The following is a 21,616-nucleotide window of genomic DNA, read 5'->3' as shown; positions in this document are numbered from 1 at the left end:
AAGTTATTTTTGGCACGCTAGCTTTGCCGAAAAACAAGGGGCATGTGTTGACGCTCAAAAGTGAAACAATAGTAAAAGTTGCAAAGCTATTTCAAGATTAATTCAAACTTATGATTGGAAGTCACCATCGGATGGCTCTTTTCGAGAAGATCAAGATGGATATGAAGATGGTCTAAAGAGGAGATCGGATGCAAAAGTTATGACAAATTCAGATATGCTCGTCTTGACAGCAGATTAAAGAATGGCATGAAACCTAAATAAGATGGCCTCAAATGAAAAGGATTTCAACATGAAAGTTGTTCGTCCCGCCGGAACGGGCGATTTTGATATATAAGTTGTCTTAATCCAAGATCGTATGCAAAAGTTAGAAGCGAAACTGTACGCTTCTGCAGTAGAGGGCCGGACCATCCGGAGGCAATCATCTGGGTTCCTTACTTTTCTATTGCGGACTTCAGAAAACAGTTCAAAAACCCCTCAAGATGTCCTCAAATTGAAAAAAGTTCAACATGAAAGCTTCTCATCTCGTCGAAACGGTTAAAATTACTTTTGAGCTCATTTCCATCCAAGGTCGTTTACCGCCTCAAAAGTGACCCGCAAGGTGTAGCCAGCTTTTAAACTGAACAGTTTTGAGAAGTTGGGATGTCGAGTTGGATCCAAACTAGGGTTTTGTACTCCCTCCATTTCCTTTTACTTCGCGTATAAGTTTTGGTCAAAGTCAAACTACACAAAGTTTGACCAAATTTATATTAAAAAATATGAACATCTACAATACTAAAATTATATAATATGAATACATCAAAAAAAATTATATAATATGAAAATACATTTCATGGTGCATCTGAAAATATTGATTTTGTATTGTAAATGTTGATATTTTTTAATATAAAGTTAGTCAAAATTTACCAAGCTTGACTTTGACCAAACCTTATATGCAGACTAAAAAGAAATGAAGGGAGTACGTGAATCTAAACATTTCCTTGCACGGGAAGTCCAGCCGCCTCTTATACACATGACAGGTGACGGGCGATCAAGCCGATCTAGGGAAGCCCATAGAGCCCTGGGTCCAGTGACACTGTGTGCAAACAAGCACGGCAATGAGCAGCGGTTGATAGGAGGGCGGGGCGGCAAGGCTGGCACAGGAGCGTCGGCGGCCACAATGACTAGCGGTCCAAACGGTGGTCCATGGAGGTGGTAAGATGGCGGCTGGAGGTTGAAGAAATTCAGAAGGTTTAAGAAAGGATCGGGCTGTTCAATTTGCATCGGACAGCTGGAATGAACACAAATTACCAAGTCGACTTACACCTAGCCACTTCCTTCTAGAAAACACCTGCCCAATTCATACTTCCAATTCCGTGAACCGCATCTATAGCTCTTCAGTAATAGCACTAGCATGTTAAGTAAGTCCTAACAAATCACAACCAGTTGCAACACATTACAGTTATGAGCTCTGCATTTCTTTTCTTTGCAGGTCAAAAGGGCGTGCATATCGTTCAACTACAAGTATTCCACAAGGCTAAACGGTCCTTGCTTGAAAGCAACGTCAAGGCAATTCAAAAGGGGTCCTACTATTACATCCTTTTTTGATCCTCATGCGCCGAAGGGCTTCAAGGAAATCCAAACCTCCATACAGGATTACAAAACAACCATCATTCCTTCAAATTTACAAGAGATGATACTATATTTCTAACTGGTCCTTGCTCGGAGCAGAATCAAGGTGATTTCGAATCAACCTTTGATCCATGATCATGTTCGGAATCTGCAGAAGAATAGCTGATCGCTCAGTCCAGGGCTCACCAAATATATAAAAGAAGATGATGTGTGCAACGATTTGAGTACCTTTTCACCAAAGAAAATCTTTGTGTTATTGGCAATTGATTCAATAAACCTCAGCTCAAGATACTCAGGTGTAAGTTTTAGTTTGTTAGCCTCTGCTTCCTTCGTAATCCTAGACAGACCAGACCAAATGCAGCAAGTTAACAAGCATGCACAAGCAGGATAAATGAAGAAACAATAATGCTTGTCATGCCTGTAATAGTTTGCATCTGCAAGGGCTCTCTCTCGGGCAAGAAACATTTCATTATCAATCTGCTGCTGCCTTTTGGAACTGTCCTTTTCCGTTAGCATCTGCTGCATGAGGATCTTGCTCACTAGTGCATTCTTTTCTGCTTCAGATAATGCGATCTTCTTCTGAGTTTCTGCCTCCTTTTCTGCCACCTTTTGCCTTTCGATGGCAATTAGCGCCTGGATTAAAGATACTATATATAAGTAAACAAAAGATAAGTATAGAGAAAACATTCTCCAGACGTTAATAGTTACACAAACAGGGATTTGTCATCATCATATTAGAACCTGTAACATTAAATCAACATAAGTAACCATTCCTGCAAGCAAGAATCATGCCTATATCAGAAAAAACATATACTCCCTCTGATCCAAAATATAAGGTGTACTGATTTTTTAACTAGTCAATCTTCTCTAACTTTGACCAAGTTTATGGAGAAAAATATCAATGTCTTCGAAACCATATCATTATCATTAGATTCATCATGAAATATATTTTCATTTTTATTTATGTAAAATTGTAGGTGTTGATATATTTTGCTATAAACTTGGTCAAAATAGAAAACCTTTGACTTTTCAATAAACTACTACACCTTATAATTTCCAACGGAGGGACTAATAATTAACTGATCTAGGATCTTTAGCAATGGGGGTGCCACAGTTCACAAGTACAATGTATGAACATAACTTCACTACATATGTTCAAAATTTGTGAAAATTACACTAGGAATAGTATAATTTAGTGTAATGATCATCACAATTCCAACCAATAGCCCCAAAATAGGCTTTATGTTGTAGACATCTACTATTAGGTAAAGTATATGGTATAAATTGTTTTGCATTTTGGAGGGGGTGCCATGGGAACCCCTCTAGACCGTCCCAGGACTCAAAGTTGCTGCTGTCCCAGATATATTTCTGTATCATGATTTGGAAAAAAGCTCGGTGAGGGAGAACCTAGCGACAATTGGTTGGTTAGAGGCGCGGTGCGCACCCAGTGTGCTCGTGGTTGTCTTGCTAAAAATGCCATGGGTGCTAGTGCCTGTTGGTCAAGACTTGAAAAAGGCTCGATGATCTAATAAAACATTACTGCCTTTTCATGACGGAATGAGATAGGGGTCAGAACTTAAAACATTGATAACAAGCCCTACTAATACTAGGAATATGTGCATTCATAAAGCAGCTTGTGAAGTTGCAAAATTTTAGTTTACAAAGTAAAATAGTTGTAATTTCTATTACTACACAGTTATATGCAACATGAACAATCCATTGTCAATCGGGATGACTTTGAAAAATCAATCAGAGCAATTAACTAGGTGTTCTAACTTTGTTAGCCACAATAGCTTATTGAACAAGGTCTAATGCATGATATGTATGCTGCACAAACAATAGCATCTCAAGAACTGAGCATTGTATAAATATAAACTTCGCATGGACACAAGTGTCAGATGATTTGGTCACATGAAGTGCATATACCTTTGTACGCTCCTCCTCCATAAGTTCAAAATTTCTCCTAATACTAACAGGTATGTTTGGCTTTGTAACACGAACACTGATAATCTCAATTCCAGGAGCATAGCGCGTGCAGTCCCTTTGGATAGCTTCTTTCATGGTCTCATCAATCTGACATTTTGGCAGGACAGGTGAACCAGTGATAAAGGTATAAGGTTAATATATTGGACAGCTAAATGTAAGAAGGGAAAATATCAGGTGAAAAATGTTAATTCGCTATTGAACTCATAGATTTCAAAATATTCTCAAAAGAATACTATGTATTGGGAGAATATTTTCTACATCTATACAAATTTCAAGGATACTTAGCCGAATAGTGGAACCACTATATCAGTAATTAATTGTCTTCTTGTGTCTCACTGGTGTGTTTGGAGTTAGATTACAGAAGGTTGCAGAAATGTAGAATATAACATGCACCTACATCTCATAATCATTTCACACCAAAGAGTTCTGCATATGCTTTACAGTGAGTTTTCACCCATTTGAATTTTCACTGCACATTTTGCCATGCAAGAAAGAACCAAAAGTGGATTAGATGAAAAGGATTTACCAACCTGATCGAACATGTCAATGTAAACTTGCTGCAAACTATGAGCACTGCAGAACTGGTTTATCTCGTGATGAATTTTGTCATATATCCATGTCTTATCATAATGCACACCATAATTGAGCAGGGTGTCATAAACAAAGTCTTTATTGAGACGATTGACAACCTACAGATCAACCAGTGGATTAACCAAAACAGAAACAAGCAAATAAACTTTGTAGAGCAGAGTTATAACTTATAATAGAAACGATATTACTAATACCTCTATCTTGTCAAAGCTGATCATGACACCGCCTTTCGTTCCACAAGGAATACCTTTGACCTGGTTTAGCAAAATAAGACGCATAAACATATTTGTATCACAAACTCAACTGGCAAAGAAATACGCCACTCTTTCAGTTGGTACCTCAAAAGTTTGAAATAAGCAGACATGATCAGTAAATTAACAACAATTGATTGAAAAAGAAAGGTAAACTAACTAAGATAAGATTGTAGTGAAGCCATAGCTTCATAAATGAAGGCAAAAGAGGGACATTCACTTGCCTGGTCTGTTTGGAGTGTAACCTGTATTGGCTCAAACTGGGTGATGAAAGGCAGCTTCAGGTGATAACCTAGCAACAGAGACGAAATAAGCAAAGAGACACTCAGACAAAAAAGAAAAGAAAAGAAACACTTGGGGAAAAAAGTACCTGGAGTAGTAATGGTTTTCAAAAGAGCACCTCCTCTCCAGTATACCCCAACATGTCCTTCAGGAACTTGATGTAAAATGCTTGATGGAGCTGAGATTGAAACCTGCAAATATTAACCAATACATGAGCTATTTAACAGTAAGCTCCAAATAGAACGCTTAAATAAGAGAAATAATTTATCTACTATGCAGATATCAATATCCCTTTCTTCTTAGTTTATATAAACCAATACACATCCTAAATTGCCTACTTGATAAAACAATGAGCTAAGCATATACTACATAAGAATAGCACATTTAAATAAACATGAACAGGCAGGAGACAACATTTATGTAAAGCTGGTGAAACATCATAAGGGAAATTGCTGTTTTACGATCAGTCCTCTTAATGTCGTTCTGTACTTGTAAACTAGGGTATTGAAATACATAACGAAAGTGCATCTGTTCAAGCTTTTGATAATTTATCTCAAAAACAGATAAATACTTTCTCCGTCCGGAATTAGTTGATGCTCAAACGGATGCTCAAACGGATAATTTATCTCAAAAACAGATAAATACTTTCTCCGTCTAGATACATTCGTTTGAGCATCAACTAATTCCGGACGGACCGAGTATTCGACATTGCTTAGCAAGGCTAGCAAAATATTTGGGTGATTATTACTGTTTTATAACTCCACTGGACCCTGATGAAAAGGGAACGACAACAGAAAGTGGCCTCTTCCTCTGTTGCCTTGATTCCTCACCTCGGAGGTCACATTTGTAATATTGCCATTTTAGGGCAAGGCACAGTAAGCAAGTTGCAGTGCAATACCATCTTTAGATTCTCTTTCACTAAGGTCTGCAAGTGAAGTTCAAATTTAGCTGATCCTATTATTTTCTCTGTATGTATCAGTTCTCATCAAATGTGTGACTATTACTTCTTCAAACTATGCATTTACAAAGTAAATATAATAGATTCATGCTTTCTATCTCATTATAACAAAGTATCATCTATTTCTATTAAAGAAAGGCATACTTTTGACTTTATTGACTTTCTACAACAACAACAAAGCCTTTCAATCCCAAACAAGTTGGGGTAGGCTAGAGTTGAAACCCACAAGATCTCGAAACCTAGTCATGGTTCTGGAACGTGGATAGCTAACTTCCATGCACCCCTGTCCATGGCTAGTTCTTTGGTGATATTCCAGCCCTTCATGTCTCTCTTTACAGACTCCTTCCATGTCAAGTTTCGTCTAACCCGACCTCTCTTGACATTATCAGCACGACTTAATCTTCTGCTATGTGCTGCCGCTTCTGGGGCCTGCATTGTATGTCCACATCATCTCAGACGATGTTGGACAAGCTTCTCTTCAATTGGTGCTACCTCAACTATCATGTAATCATCATTCCGGACCTGATCCTTTCGTGTGTGTGGCCACATATCCATCATCTCAGTATGCGCATCTCTGCTACACCTAACTGTTGGACATGTTGCCTTTTAGTTGGCCAACATTCTGTGCCATACAACATCGCAAGTCGAAGTGATGTCCTATCCAACCTACCTTGTAGCTTTTGTGGCATCCCTTGTCACTTTATGAACTTTCTCCTTATGATTAATAAGGCATAATCTTACAAATGAGGTACTACTAGTCCTTTCTCACACTGGGCTACCTAAACTTTTATGGTTTTATTAACAAATAGACCAGGAGATCAAAGATAGACTTCTCCTTATAATTAATCACTGTTCAAAATATCAGCCAGTTAATCGGCATATCGGACAGTCACCATGTCTTGGCCACCTGCTGATATGAAAACCACCTACTCATGGCATTAACCAGGTGGGCTGATTTATCAGATTGAAAAGCCGATTAATTGGCTGTCAGACCAAATAATCAGCTGGGCCGATTAACTGCCTAGGCAATTTGGGGCCAACTTCTCCCACAGCCACCCACGCATTAGGTTAGACAGAGGGTCGATTAACTCGTTGTCCTTTTCCTCACACTCGTGGAGGAGTAGCCGAGGGCACCATCCCCTCACCGAGCAGCCACCGGCAACGTCCTTCACAAAGTAGCAGCAGCAACTAGTTTAGCTGATAGATGGATCGACTAGCCCACAGCTAGCTCAGCTGGAGGCGGATTGTTGTTGTTTGGACAAGGCAACACATATACCAAAGTGGATTCTGGAACATTCAAAGCCACACTACCTCACTCTGTTTGCTGCCTTAGTCCAAACAACAAGAATGTTGTCAGTTGCCACTTTGTGGGAAAAAAAAGGAAAAGGTTGCCTCCCTTGTTACATTACGGTGTACAGTAGCATATTTATCCATTAATTACATTGCATGTTGCTGTGTAGCCTAGGATATATAGATATGGCCGCAGTTAACCTACCAATAAATGGGTTACCAAGAAATTCGGTTAATAGATTGATTCATCGATTAATCCCTAGGGCGCGGGGCAGGCCCCGAACAGTCACCCTATCATTGAGTTCTGGAGCAGCTCTCCGGCTCATGTATCTCAGGCTGCTGGGCAGACCTTGCTCAAAAGGGAGTGAGTGATACAGAGGGGTGGTTCCATGCCTACAGAAACAGAGCGGAGAGAAATAGATAGCTATTACATTAATCCACATAACTCCAGGCAGGCCAAAAAGGAGGAAGCATGAGAGGCCCCGAGCCCTAATGCGAGGCAGGGTACTCAGGGCGCCACCCCAATCTACCACTTACTGAGTTTAAATGACAAAAGGAGCGGCGAGGCTCGTCACTCCATGCTTCCTGTGCCGGTGTTCCTTCTTCCTTAGTCGGGCAATGCCAATTATGCGACAACATTTGACTCCTCAAAGCCGAGATCATCCCCCCGGCCTCTATGGTTGTTGTCATCGTCGTGGTCGCGGTTGCGGCAAGGTTGTTCCTGATCACGACCTTCGCGCCCGCGGTCTCCTCCATGATCACGAGCACCACGACCTTCCTCACGCTTCCGGCCGCTGGGGTCATCGCGGTCGCCCTCGTGACGCCCCCGACAATGATCCTCAATGATGTTATGGACCTCCTGGCAGTTCTCAAGGCCTTGCCCCTTGAGCGATGAAGAGGACACGACTTGCCTGCGCCTTCCTCGGTGGCTTCGACCTTCTCCTTGACGGCCTCCAGCGCGCCCCGCTGCGGCTTGGGGTTCTGTCGCCAGGACAAGCTCGGCCTTCCACTTCTTCGCCTTCTTAGTGGCTAAGATGAAATGACGGCATGCGGGGAGACCTTGGGGATCGTGTTGCGAACCTAGTAGCGGAGTAGAAACGTTGAATGAAACTCTGTAGCATCTCCCCCTTCTCCTTGACGGCCTCCAGCGCGCCCCGCTGCGGCTTGGGGTTCTGTCGCCAGGACAAGCTCGGCCTTCCACTTCTTCGCCTTCTTAGTGGCTAAGATGAAATGACGGCATGCGGGGAGACCTTGGGGATCGTGTTGCGAACCTAGCAGCGGAGTAGAAGCGTTGAATGAAACTCTGTAGCATCTCCCCCTTCTTTTGCTTGACGGCGTGGATAGTCCATGGCGGGGAGCACGAAGGCGCCCTGGAAGTTGGCCACGGACTGGCCCAGAGGTCGTTGCACAAATCCATGAAGCACGGTGGGAGGTTCATGAGCCAAGACCGGGCAAAGCCCTTCATGGCCATGGGGTTGGCCATGACATTCTCGGCACCCCTGGTCGCATAGATGGCAGTGTTGTATAGCTAGTGGAACTCCGCAAGGTCGACCATCATACTTTTGTGTCAGGTCAGGGCAGAACTTCCCAGCCAGGCAATGCGTGGGAGCTCCAAGGTGAATGCTTGGCGCCCCCCCCCCACACACACACACCGTATGGCAAGGGGTTAGATCTTGCGGTTGTGGCTCCACAGATTCCACCGTCAGGGCCAAGGAGGCCTGGTCCTCATCAACTCTCGACGCGCTCCTTCTGTCTCGGAATGACTGCCCGAGTGTCATGAACCATCCCCATCTCGAGGACGACGTCACGTAGATCCCTGGTGCGTGCTGCCACGAAGGTGGGTGCCCGAACGATGAGGTCCCACATGCGCCCCTCCTGTCTTGGTAGGTGAGTGACTTAGTGCGGGAGGGGGCGAAGCAACCATCCGCACGGAGCGCCAATGGTCACGCCTCAAAGCGTTGTGAGAGTCCTAGTCGTCAGCGTCCACCAAGTCAGCCACCTCCTGAAGTCGCAGCCCCACAGGGATGTTTTCCTCCAAAGGCACGAGAGGATGCCTAAGAAGTGTGTGTGCGGCGTGCAACGCCGATGCCAGCTACCCTAAGTCCAGCCAGGGCCGGGATAGCTAGTTCCTGTTAGCAGAAGCTTGCTCGCCGATCAGAGCGGCAAGCTTCAATGGGGACCCGCTGGCTCCGCCCAAAAGGGCCTCTTGGCTGGGATGGGCTGAGCAGACCGGAGGCGGCAGCTGCTACCGCTGCTCGTGATCCGACATGGTCAAAGAAGATGGCCCGAAAATGACCTAAAGCCTCAACCCCCTACCTGGTGCGCCAGATGTCGACGGGTGATCGTCAATACCGAAGATCTGGGAGATCCCGTTTTAGAGATTTGGCTAGGGGTCAAATACTTCAAATCACTTTAGATATGGAGGCTTAGTTTATCCAGGTTCAGGCCACCGAGAAGGTGTAACACCATACGTCTTGTGTGTGCATTCTTGCTGAGGTGTGCGTGTGCGTGCGCATACGTGTGCATGTGCGCATGGGCGTGTGACATGTTATTGCACGCCCAGTCCACCTGCCTGCATGGAAGTGTGGCTGCACGTGTGTGTGTGTGACATGTTGCTGCACGTCCAGTCCACCTGCCCGCACGGAAGTGTGGCTTAAGTCAAAGAGGGTGACGTCCCATCACGTATTGACAAGTGACAGCCTTCAACGTATGAGAGACGTGCGGCGTGCTTCTTCGTCATTGTCATGAGCCTACAGCTTAGGCCATTGTAGAGTCGCCGGGCCTCCCCACTGCATACAATCAACCACAAGACCCTGAGGACACCCCTGCTAGCCCGGAAAACTAGCGAGGAGGTCTTCCCAAGAAGGTGTGCAAGCCTGCGAGCGTGCCCGGGGTGGAGTCCCCAAGGGTTCGTTACGCCCGGGCTGCGCGTGTGCATAGGCCCCGAGCACCCAACTCTGGGGCCACGCTGGGCCGAGCTCAGCCCACGCCATGGATCCGAGGGACCCCGTCCCCTGTATCTCTGACAGTGTGGCGCTTACAGGTTTTTACAAAAAATGTCTATTAGTTGCATTTTTTAAAAAATATTTTCTTAGGTTTTTGTAGAACTGGATTATACTTATCCACAATTTGGTTAGATAACCCAAACAAGTTTTTAGGTGGTTACACCAGATATCACGTTTTAAGAAATCCAGTTCTACACAATCCCCATATCCAAACAGCCCCTTAGAAAAGCTCAGGAAAGAAATAACTAATTGACACCTTTTTGTACCAAAATACTATTAGGCACTTGGAAACCTTTTTGCAGCAAGCAGAAAATACCTACCTCAAATAACTTTCTGGGCGCTGCAAATTTGGCATGCAAGCTTACTAGTAAAGCTATGGATGTAAGCAACTTCAGTGCGCAAGTTCTTCAAAAACAACACTTTTACTTACTCAGCGGTGAAATTGACTTTTATCCAAATATTTTCACCAAATTACGGACCTTGCAACTTTTCGATTATTTACTGTCAATTTAAGTCAACAGTTGTCAATTCCAATAGGAAAAGAATGCTTTCCATTACAATATTCCTCAATCAAAATAGCATAAATTTCACAACCAATGTCATTGATAGTGGCAAGACATAAAATTTAGTGAGTGTATGTGTTGGACAAATTAAACTCCACCTATGTTGTCCCAACATAGCCGGTCCCAAGCCCGGGTAAAGGACAAGGGTTGTGATAGGCTTGGCGAGCCAACGTAAAAACTCAGCCACTCTTGTAGAGATGAAACCCAAAAGATTTTCGTTGGGGCGACCCTCTTAGCGACGCGCCACATCGGAACCCAGGTGTGGTGTCTGATGGGCAAGGGTCGGGCCGTCACCCCCCCCCCTCGATAGTGCGCCGTATCTTGATCTGGATACGGTGGGAAGTGAGCGAGGATTTGTTCTTCGCATCCTTAGTGGCGCGCTACATCAGCGCCCCAGATGTAGTGGAAAATCAGCAAGGGTCTCCGCATTTGACTCGACGAGTGCGAAGAGTAAGGAAGCTGGCCGAGCCTAAGAGGATCCGCTTAGGTAGCTGGAACGTAGGGTCTCTGAACAGGAAAGCTTCGGGAGATAGTTGATGCAGCGGTGAGGAGAGGTGTTGATAGCCTTTGCGTCCAAGAAACCAAATGGAGGGGACAGAAGTCGAAGGAGGTGGAGGATGCCGGCTTCAAGCTGTGGTACACAGGGACGGCTGCAAACAGAAATGGCATAGGCATCTTGATCAACAAGAGACTCAAGTATGGAGTGGTAGACGTCGAGAGACGTGGTGACCGGATTATCCTGGTCAAGCAGGTAGTTGGGGACTTAGTTCTCCATGTTATCAGCGTGTATGCCCCGCCAGAAGACCACAATGAGAACACCGAGGGGGAGTTCTGGGAAGGCCTGGAGGACATAGTTAGGAGTGTACCGATTGGTGAGAAGCTCTGCATAGGAGGAGACCTCAATGGCCACGTGGGTACATCTAACACAGGTTTTGAAGGAGTGCATGGGGGCTTTGGCTATGGCATCAAGAATCAAGGAGATGTCTTAAGCTTTGCTCTAGCCTACGACATGATCGTAGCTAACACCCTCTTCAAAAAGAGAGAATCACATCTGGTGACTTTTAGTAGTGGTCAGCACTCTAGCCAGATTGATTTCATCCTCTCGAGAAGAGAAGATAGGCGTGCGTGCCTAGATTATAAGTTGATACCTGGAGAGAGTGTTGCTAGAACGAAGTAGGGGGAGGTAGCTCAAGCATTCAAGGAGAGGGTCATTAAGGAGGGCCCTTGGGAGGAAGGAGGGGATGCAAACAATGTGTGGATGAAGATGGCGACATGCATTCATAAGGTGGCCTCAGAGGAGTTTGGAGTGTCCAGGGGAAGGAGAAGCAAAGCTAAGGGCACCTGGTGGTGGAACGATGATGTCCAGAAGGCGCTTAAGGATAAGAAAGATTGTTTCAGACACCTATACCTGGATAGGAGTGTAGACAACATAGAGAAGTACAAGATGGCGAAGAAGGCCGCAAAGCAAGCTGTCGGTGAAGCAAGGGGTCAGGCGTATGAGGACCTCTACCAACGGTTAGGTACAAAGGAAGGCGAAAGGGATATCTATAAGATGGCCAAGATCCGAGAGAGGAAGACGAGGGATGTTGGCCAAGTCAAATGCATCAAGGACGGAGCAGACCAACTCCTAGTGAAGGATGAGGACATTAAGCATAGATGGCGGGAGTACTTTGACAAGCTATTCAATGGGGAGAATGAGAGTTCTACCACTGAACTGGACGACTCCTTTGATGAGACCAGCAGGCGCTTTGTGCGGAGAATGCAGGAGTCTGAGGTGAAGGAGGCTTTAAATAGATGAAAGGAGGCAAGGCGATGGGCCTTGATTGTATCCCCATTGAGGTGTGGAAAGGCCTCGGGGACATAGCGATAGTATGGCTAACCAAGCTTTTCACCTCATTTTTCGGGCAAACAAGATGCCAGAAGAATGGAGACGGGGTATATTAGTACCAATCTTCAAGAACAAGGGGGATGTTCAAAGTTGTACTAATTACCGTAAGCTGATGAGCCATACAACGAAGCTATGGGAGAGAGTCATTGAGCACCGCTTAAGAAGAACGACATGCGTGACCAAAACTCAATTTGGTTTCATGCCTGGGAGGACAATCATGGAAGCCATTTTCTTGGTATGACAACTTATGGAGAGATACAGGGAGCAAAAGGATTTGCATATGGTGTTCATTGACTTGGAGAAGGCCTATGATAAGATACCGCGGAATGTCCTGTGGTGGGCCTTGGAGAAACACAAAGTCCCAGCGAAGTACATTACCCTCATCAAGGACTTGTATGATAATGTTGTGACAAGTGTCCGAACAAGTGATGTCAACACTGATGACTTCCCGATTAAGATAGGACTGAATCAGGGGTCAACTTTGAGCCCTTATCTTTTTGCCTTGGTGATGGATGAGGTCACAAGGGTATACAAAGAGACATCCCATGGTGTATGCTCTTTGCGGATGATGTGGTGCTAGTTGACGATAGTCGGACGGGGTCAATAGGAAGTTAGAGTTATGGAGACAAACCTTGGAATCAAAAGGTTTTAGGCTTAGTAGAACTAAAACCGAGTACATGAGGTGCGGGTTCAGTACTACTAGGCGTGAGGAGGAGGTTAGCCTTGATGGGCAGATGGTGCCCAGAAGGACACCTTTCGATATTTGGGGTCAATGCTGCAGAAAGATGGGGGAATTGTTGAAGATGTGAACCATCGCATCAAAGCCGGATGGATGAAGTGGCGCCAAGCTTCTGGCATTTTTTTGTGACAATAGAGTGCCACAAAAGTTAAAAGGCAAGTTCTACAGGACGACGGTTCAACCCGCAATGTTGTATGGAGCTGAGTGTTGTCCGACTAAAAGGCGACATGTTCAACAGTTAGGTGTGCTGGAGATGCGCATGTTAAGGTGAATGTGTGACCACACGAGGAAGGATCGAGTCCGGAATGATGACATACGAGATAGAGTTAGGGTAGCACCAATTGAAGAGAAGCTTGTCCAACATCGTCTGAGATGGTTTGGGCATATTCAGTGCAGGCCTCCAGAAGCTCCAGTGCATAGCGGACGGCTAAAGCGCGCGGATAATGTCAAGAGAGGTCGGGGTAGAGCGAATTTGACATGGGAGGAGTCCGTAAAGAGAGATCTGAAGGATTGGAGTATCACCAAAGAACTAGCTATGTACAGGGGTGCGTGGAAGCTTGCTATCCATGTGCCAGAACCATGAGTTGATCGTGAGATCATATGGGTTTCACCTCTAGCTTACCCCAACTTGTTTGGGACTAAAGGCTTTGTTGTTGTTATTGTTGTTGTTGTTGTTGTTGTTGTTGTTGTTGTTGTTGTTGTTGTTTATGTGTTGGACAAATTAAAGTTTAATTAGAAAAAGTATTAACTCTATATACACCCTTGTCAAAATATCATGTGATAATGAGTGTTTGCTGGAAATCCTCGTTTTCGATTAACCAAGAGGTTTCTAAACAATCTGAAAGAAAATGGCAAATGTTGGAGGTGGTATTTTCTATGTCAGATACAAATCAATCAGTCTGCCAGATACCGAAAAGGCAATACTTCGCCAAATAGTGGAAACACAATTCAGTGATTATTTGTCTTTCATGTGTCTAGTGACCGCAGTTCGGTCAAATCCAAAAACTTTGCAGGGATGTAGCCCTATGTCTCATTATTATTTGGAACTTCCAAAGACTTATATGCATGATTTTAACGGACTTTACACCAATTTGAAGTTTCACAAGATACACTACCTTATGGTTGTACAATCTGCAATGAACTCCATAGCTGACTTAGGTTTTGCATTAGCGACCTACCAACTATCCCTCAAATAAATTTTGTATTGAGTAGAAGAAAGGTGCTTAGAGCGACATAGATGATCAAGAGAATTGTTTTAGTGTTCAAAACTAGAATAGCTAAACAGGTTTCTTCCACATTAAATGATTAGCAACTGATTAGGGAATATAACCCTAAGGCTATAATCTGCTTAGAAAGAGATGTAACAATCTAGCTACCCCCGTGTACTAAGACTGAGTGTCACTCATGTTGTTAGGACATTAGAAGAAGGATGGTGCAATTGTTCAATGTGACTAGTTGATCGAATGGTTGGTAAACCCTATAGTAAGCAAACGGAACTGTCTTTAGTACTTGTAATCCTCTCATATATATCACATAAAAAAAAGGAAGAACATGTGTATCTTACAGAAGCAACAGCAACAGGGAAGAGGGAAGAGGAGAAAATGAACAACATTTCACTCTTTTAATTGCATACCTACCAGCTTACATGGTGAAATAAAATTTAGAAAGCTGCTCTAACAATCAGCAATCTCCAAACAAGACGAACAAACATCCAACTGTCTTAGCAAACGGGTTATAGGATTCTATATAAGCATCGCATATGTACCAAATCCAATCCCTTACATCCAGCACAAACGTCAAATCATTTTTTACACAGTATCATCAGCCCACAAGACCCACAAGGGAACCAAGTCGGCACCAGCAGACCTAATGTACTATACTAAACCTAAACCCGCAACAAAATAGCAACCTACCGATGCCCAACCAGCCAAACCCCGCAAGGAAGGACCGGACCAACACATACTTACCAGAAGTCCAAAACCCCAGTGCGCGCGCACACACAAATACACACACACCGCGACTGAACATTAATCCACTCTACCATCAGATATGTTTAAGGAAAGCGGGGAGGACTTGTGGGTCACCAGGAGGAAGCAGACGGCGATGAAGATGACGACGCCGAGAGCGAGGGGGTCGGAGCCGGGAGGGGGCGGCTGACGACCGCGAGACTGCTGCTGGGATAGTGATGGCGACGGCGTAGGCAGGCGCTGGCGCGGCGTGGACTCGGCGGTGACGTCTGACATCGGGAGAGGATGGTTCGCAATCTCAGATTAGGGTTCTGGGCTCGGCGATAGGCAAACAGGGCATGAGGAACGAAGAAGGAACCAAAGTTGGAACTTGGAAGTTGTGCGATTGTAACGTGCTGGTCTTTCGCACGGGTACGCAGGTACGGGGAGGTGCGCAAACTCCTCGGGACTATGAGGGTAACTAAAAAGAGGATAGGATTAGTCTTGAAGTTAAAAAAATTCAGTCATAGAAAACCTACTAAAATATGTATTAGCCCTCTCTCTCCTTATTTAATGTCTCTCCTTTAACACATGTGAGTTCTGGATTGGAGGGTTTGGAGGATAATAAATGCTCAATAACTTGATTTTAGTCTTTTTAGTATTTGGAGCCAAGCATAGGTGAGGCTAGCAAGTTTTAGTCCCACTACTTTTAGTCATGGGACTAAAACGTATCCAAGCACCCTCTATACCTGGCCATACCTCGGGCCGGGCCTAGCCAAACCTGACGCAAAAAACTCAGGCCCGGGCCCGGCCCGGCCCGGCCATCGGGCCTGTTTTCTGAGCCCGAGCCCAGCCCGAACACGTCAAAGCCCGTCGGGCTCCAGGCCGGCCCGACCCGACCTTTAGAAAAGTGCAAAAACGACGGGCCCAGCCTGGCCCGGTCATCGGGCTCAAAATCTAGGCCCGAGCCCGGCCCGGGAGCAGCGTCGGGCCGGGCAGGGTCGGGCTTTTTCGGGCCGGGTCGGGCTTTTTCGGGCCTGGTCGGGTCGGGCTGACCGGGCCGGGCTTCCCGTGGCTAGGTATACTCGAGACACGTTTGGTACCTGCATATAGGTGAGTCAGCCCCGCGTGAAAAAATAAGGTATGTTTGGTTACTCGTATTCAATGTTGAGACTACATAGCACGAAGATTAAAGCATCTCTGGGCCTGCATCTAGAAAAACGCTCAAATCGATCGTTTTTATGGAGTCAGGCATGCGCAGTGTAACCCTAGACACGTGGGCATGGGAATTATCGGAAAATCCTATTTGGCGCGTTTTGCGTTAAAATGTCAAGGCGCCACACACCCCCTCGACTCGAGTGGGCCGGCCTTTTTATTTGCTCTTCCCTGTTCCCCTTTCCTCCCTTGCCCGACTCGTTCATCGACAGACAAGCCAAGTTTCCCTTCCTCCCTCGCATGGATCCCCTTTTCCTTCGTTTGCGGTCGCTGCTTCATCTGCTTCCTCCGCCAGGATCCTACTCCGCAAGAGACTGCCGCCCTCGTAAGCAACCGGCGGACCTCTCTGCTCCCTATTCATCTGCGCCATTGCATCAGATATGGCTGACCTCGTCGCGTTGGGTGTTTATTTTGCAAGTGGTCTGTGTCTCGTCGGCTAGGGTTCTGTCAAGCTCGGTGTCTGCTAGGGTTCCGTCAAGCTCGGCGTCGTGTAGGTCCCCGTCAAGCTCGGCATCCACAAGGTAATGCGCCCAATCCCCCCCCCCCCGTTTTGTTCCTTCTTCTCTATGTGGTACCGCGCGATCTAGCCATTTTTGTTCCATGTAGCATTGGTCCAGTGTTGCTAGGGTTTTTTAGGGGGGTTTGGTCGTAGTGGTGGTGCTTTGGATGTTTTGGAGATTAGACAAGGGGGTTGTGTTAAGAGATCTGGATTTAGGGTATGATTCAGCATGATGATGTTAGGGGGTTGTGTTCGGAGATTTGGATTCAAGGTATGATTTCAGCATGATGTTGTTAGGGGGTTGTGTGTTCTGGCACTTGGCCTTGGGATTTTTTGTTTGTTTTGTTGGTGATGATAGGGTGGTTTGTGTAGCATGGTGCAGAAGTTCTTCTCTGTGTTTTTCCGAATTTTGTAGTAGCATCATGGTTCTTTGTTGTTCATATGTTTTGCCGTGTTAGGGTGCATCCACAAAACCCTAGCCTAGTCTGGCCTGGTGAGTGGGAAAAGTGACTTTTGGGGTTCCGGCGCTTGGGGTGTGGGGAAAGGAAACAAACGCGAGCGGTAGGAATAGGTGGAACCAACGGTCAGTGGCTACTTTTATTGTTGTTTATTCTGAAGTTATATGTCATACATTGGCTATTTTTATTGTGCCCTTTCTTTTTGCACGAGTGATGTTATGAGGAATTGAATAAGGAATGGATAATAATATTAATGCATTCCCAGGGTAAGAGTGCTTGTTGTTTTCGAGGTTGTTGAACTTGTGAATTTTTTTTATACATTGATACCTATTAATTCATTGTTTTATATTTGATTGGAGAATCACTCTTCTTTTCTTTTTTACAATAAACCATGAATAAGATATGTTTTAACCACAGTTTGAGAATAACTTTTGTGTGCTACTTTTTTTCACATATGCATGGTTCTCGTGCTAGTTTTGTTATTTTAGACGAGTGTTATTAGGTGATGTGATATTTATTCATATAGGATGTGATTGTAGTTTTTCATATATGATGTTAACCCAGTAATGCAAGATGTGGCACTTTTTATTTTGATAGTTTTTTGTTATTTTCATCTGTTTTTGCTCTTTTTATTATTTTTCAAATGTGTTTACATGTTTTTAATTGTCATACTTTCTTCTGTGTGTTTAATTAGTCTTTGTTTCACCGCCTTACTTTTTTTATTTATTCTGCAGGTCTCCCTCAACTCTAAACATGCCTAGACTTTACAGATATCCTGCTGGTACCATCAAGCACATGTTTTCTACCATCAGGTGGCATAAGGCAGTTTCTGATTTAAGTGATAATCAAAAGTCGTTTGTTTCAAAATATGAGCTCGATATTCTTCTGAATATTCATCCTCACTTAATGGTTCCAATTCCAATTCTTAAATGGGTTGCGAACCACTTAAATTGCAATGGGACTGGAGTTTTCAGAAAGGGTGATAAAATAATTCATCTAAGAAGATACATGGTAATTCAGATTTTTGGTATCCGTTCCGGTTTTGTGCCTTTTCCTCTGGACAACACAGATCCAGTTGTCGTGGCTAGAGTGTTACAGCTTAGGTCCGAGTATCTCGGTAATGGCCAGAAGAACAATCAATTTGATGGTATCATCACTATCATGAAGAATGATGAGACCGAGGAAGGTTTCATCCGGAGCTTCTTGTTTTTGTTCATAAGTTATGTTTGTTGCCCAACCACTCGGAATTATTCAAATTGGAAAATTCTTTATGGGCTCCACGACATTAGCAAGCTGAAGACCTTTGATTTGGCTCAACCTTGCATTGATCACTTGAACAAAGAAAATGATAATTTCAGCACCAATCTATTCAATAGAACTGAAACTCCATTGAACAATTCAATATATGTTGGTGGATGCTTACCTTTAGCTGTTGTAAGTTTTATAATTTTCCCTACTTTTCTTTTTTTAAATGTATTGTTAAGTTATGCAATCTTTGTTTATAGTCACTGATTTGTTGTTTCATCTTCTCTTATGATTCCCAATATTCTTAGATTGTCTATCTGGACTTCGTGGACTTCACAAAAGCTTCTCAACAACGAAATATCAATTATGGAGTCCCTAGAATGGCATATATTCAGAATGACGACTTTGACTATCTAGCTACAGTGGACTTAAACACAAGATCAAAGAAGTCGTTTGCATTGGGATTCTTACCAGTAAGCTTGTTCTATCCTTTTTTTGGCATTTGTTTAACTGAGGACAAAAGTTGCAGAAAATAGTTTCAAACAATAAGGAGCAAATGTTTTCATTCTTAATTCTTTGGAATGACATTTTTCTTGGTTTCATGGTCTTGTTTTAAGAACAATGCAGAACTCTTTGTTGACTTTGTTTTTTCTTTTCAGCTGAAAGACATTTCTAGGACACCTTATGGTGCTTGTGCAATTTTATTGGCTGAAGAGAAGTGGTCCAGAGCCCCACAGAGTTATCATGTTGAGGAAAATGTCATTCCAAACTTCAATGACATCCCAAATGTTGCATCTACTTCGAACAGTAATCCAGAAGTATGTTTATCTGGTTATTATTAACCTTTTGTTTAGCAATACATTTTAGTCTTGTCACTTCAGTTTCATAGCAGAACTAGAAAATCAGTTGCTATATACCTATAGTCTGTTCGCAACAAACCAAAATGCATAATCTATTCCTAGTATAACACATGAGTACTCAAAAATTTAATGAGTTTTGCATTTGTAAAATGAACATACTGTGTTCGTACTCTCAACTGAGATAGGAATTTTGCTAAAAGTAATTTCCTCCTTGTCAATTAGGCGATTCTCTATTGTATTGAGATCGAAAAGAACTGAGACCCAAAAAGATAGTATCACCAATTGACAAGACTAAAATCAAACACAAGGAACAGAATCTAACTAATTTCGTTGTTTAGCAATGACATCTCACATGAGTATTTGAATGCATGATCTGTTCCTAGTGCAACATATGAGCACTCAAAATATAATGAGTTGAAGTGCTCCTAGTACAACATATGAGTACTTCAATGAATAATTTGTTCCTTCCTTTGAACATATAATGATTTTGCTAGATAATGATTTGTTCATTCCTATGTTTATCTGCTTATTATTAACCTTTTGTTTACCAACAGATTTTAGTCTTGTCACTTCATTCTCATAGCAGAACTAATACACATGTAACTTTTCTGTCCTAAACTAATAGGTTATGAATATAATATCTCAAGTTGTTGCAAAGCATGATCAAATTTGGAAGAAGCTTCATGAACATCATGTGCAGAATATGTTTTTAGATCTCAAAGCAGCTCCGATGTCTCTTTAGCCAAATACAAACAGCCAAGTAAACAGTCTTGGCACTTCAACGACGAATCCTGTTGTTCTTCTTCAGCACACAGCAACATGAATAATCACAGTGAACCATTGAACACCAACCATCTCCCAGTCCAAATAAACAGTGAGCCAATTAGAGGTTCTTTATTCCAAGATCATGTAGAAGTCAGTCCTACTCCTAATGTTACCTTAAGGCACACCAGCAAGGACATCCAAGTTGAAATTGCAGTTCCAGTTCCAGAACAAGTTTCAGTTCCTCAACAAGCACAGGAAACTGAGCAAGCACCTTCAGCTATGAACATTGTTCAAAATGAAGAAATTTCACCTGGGAACAATGGTATTCATACTGACAACACACTTGATCAACATATTTCTTGTAGTCAAACAAGTGATGGCACTCGATTTGCTGTTAACACTCTTATTGAGATCTCAAGTATCTTTTCTGAGCCAATTCGTACTCCACCGATGTCAGTATTGCAACCAGTGGATCGTGTTGATCATGCAGTCAATAGCGAGCCATATGAAACGGAATTTCAGCATGTGAACCCCACAACAGTCCATATTCAGAAAACTCCCATTTCTGTCAGCAAACAAGCTCAGTTAGTGAATCAGTCTCCAAGTAAAGAACTGCCTGCTTCGTCAAACATTCTAACTGAAGATGGCTTTATGCTAAGGAATGTGATCTCACAATCAAATGACAATCTGGGAGATGGCATTGAAATTGCCATGAAGTATGCTGATGGTATTATAATCCCAGAACTTGATAAGGCAGTCCCCAAAGGTAGTTCCCACCTTTTTTAAATCAACTGCTCTTTCCTTCTGTTCATTTTGTTTTCTTTCACTGCATTGAGTTTTTACATCCAATTTGGTTGTTTTAGTTTTTGCAATGCCCTACCTTCTTTTTACATGCTTCATTGTTTTTCATACCAAAGCTTATTATATGCAATTGGTTCATTGGATAGATCCTGTAGTACCTGAGGTACCTGAGCACAAATCATCTGATGCAGCATTGAATATATCTGGTCCCAGCACTATAGAGAAGAGAAATCGAAAGAAAAGGAAAGCAAAAGTTCTATCTCCTCAAGAAAAGATATCAAAGATAACTGTTGAACCTCATGTTCAGGAGTTTTATAAGAAATACCATGGAAACAAATTCTTCAAGAATGAAAAGTAAGTTATTTCAGGAGTATCTTACTTTATAGGCATGAAACAATCTTCCTTGTTGTACATTCTGTTTGTTAACTGGTCAATTTTTAAAAATGTAGTCCAACCATTATTGACATCAATGGCTTTATTGTCGAGTATGATAATTTCTATAATTCACTCAAGGCAATAGGAAATGTTGACAATGAAGTCTTCAATGCTTATGTCCAAGTTTTCAATTATGAGAATGAAAATCCAGATCCAAAAAGTAAGGAACCTTCGAAATACTACTTTACTTCCTACTTCACGATAATTCTCTATTCCTCATCTATAGTATTT

General features: G+C 43.3%; 1 protein-coding gene across 1 annotated transcript; it reads right to left on the bottom strand.

Annotated features, from left to right (window-relative positions):
• Window positions 1–1,405: 1,405 nt before the first annotated feature.
• Window positions 1,406–15,558, bottom strand: LOC125551430 (SPFH/Band 7/PHB domain-containing membrane-associated protein family). Its single transcript, XM_048714678.2, has 9 exons — window positions 15,246–15,558; window positions 4,807–4,909; window positions 4,661–4,728; window positions 4,380–4,439; window positions 4,125–4,283; window positions 3,535–3,681; window positions 2,027–2,241; window positions 1,837–1,945; window positions 1,406–1,756 (listed from the first exon to the last, which is right to left on the bottom strand). Exons 1-9 carry the CDS (start codon window positions 15,402–15,404, stop codon window positions 1,676–1,678), a joined length of 1,101 nt encoding a protein of 366 aa, XP_048570635.1. The 5' UTR covers window positions 15,405–15,558; the 3' UTR covers window positions 1,406–1,675.
• Between the last annotated feature and the right edge of the window lie 6,058 nt (window positions 15,559–21,616).

The sequence above is a fragment of the Triticum urartu genome, chromosome 4A (assembly GCF_056163025.1).
Source record: "Triticum urartu cultivar PI428250 chromosome 4A, HENAU_Tu73, whole genome shotgun sequence".
NCBI lineage: Eukaryota > Viridiplantae > Streptophyta > Magnoliopsida > Poales > Poaceae > Triticum > Triticum urartu.
This window is presented reverse-complemented; position numbering and strand designations above follow the sequence as displayed.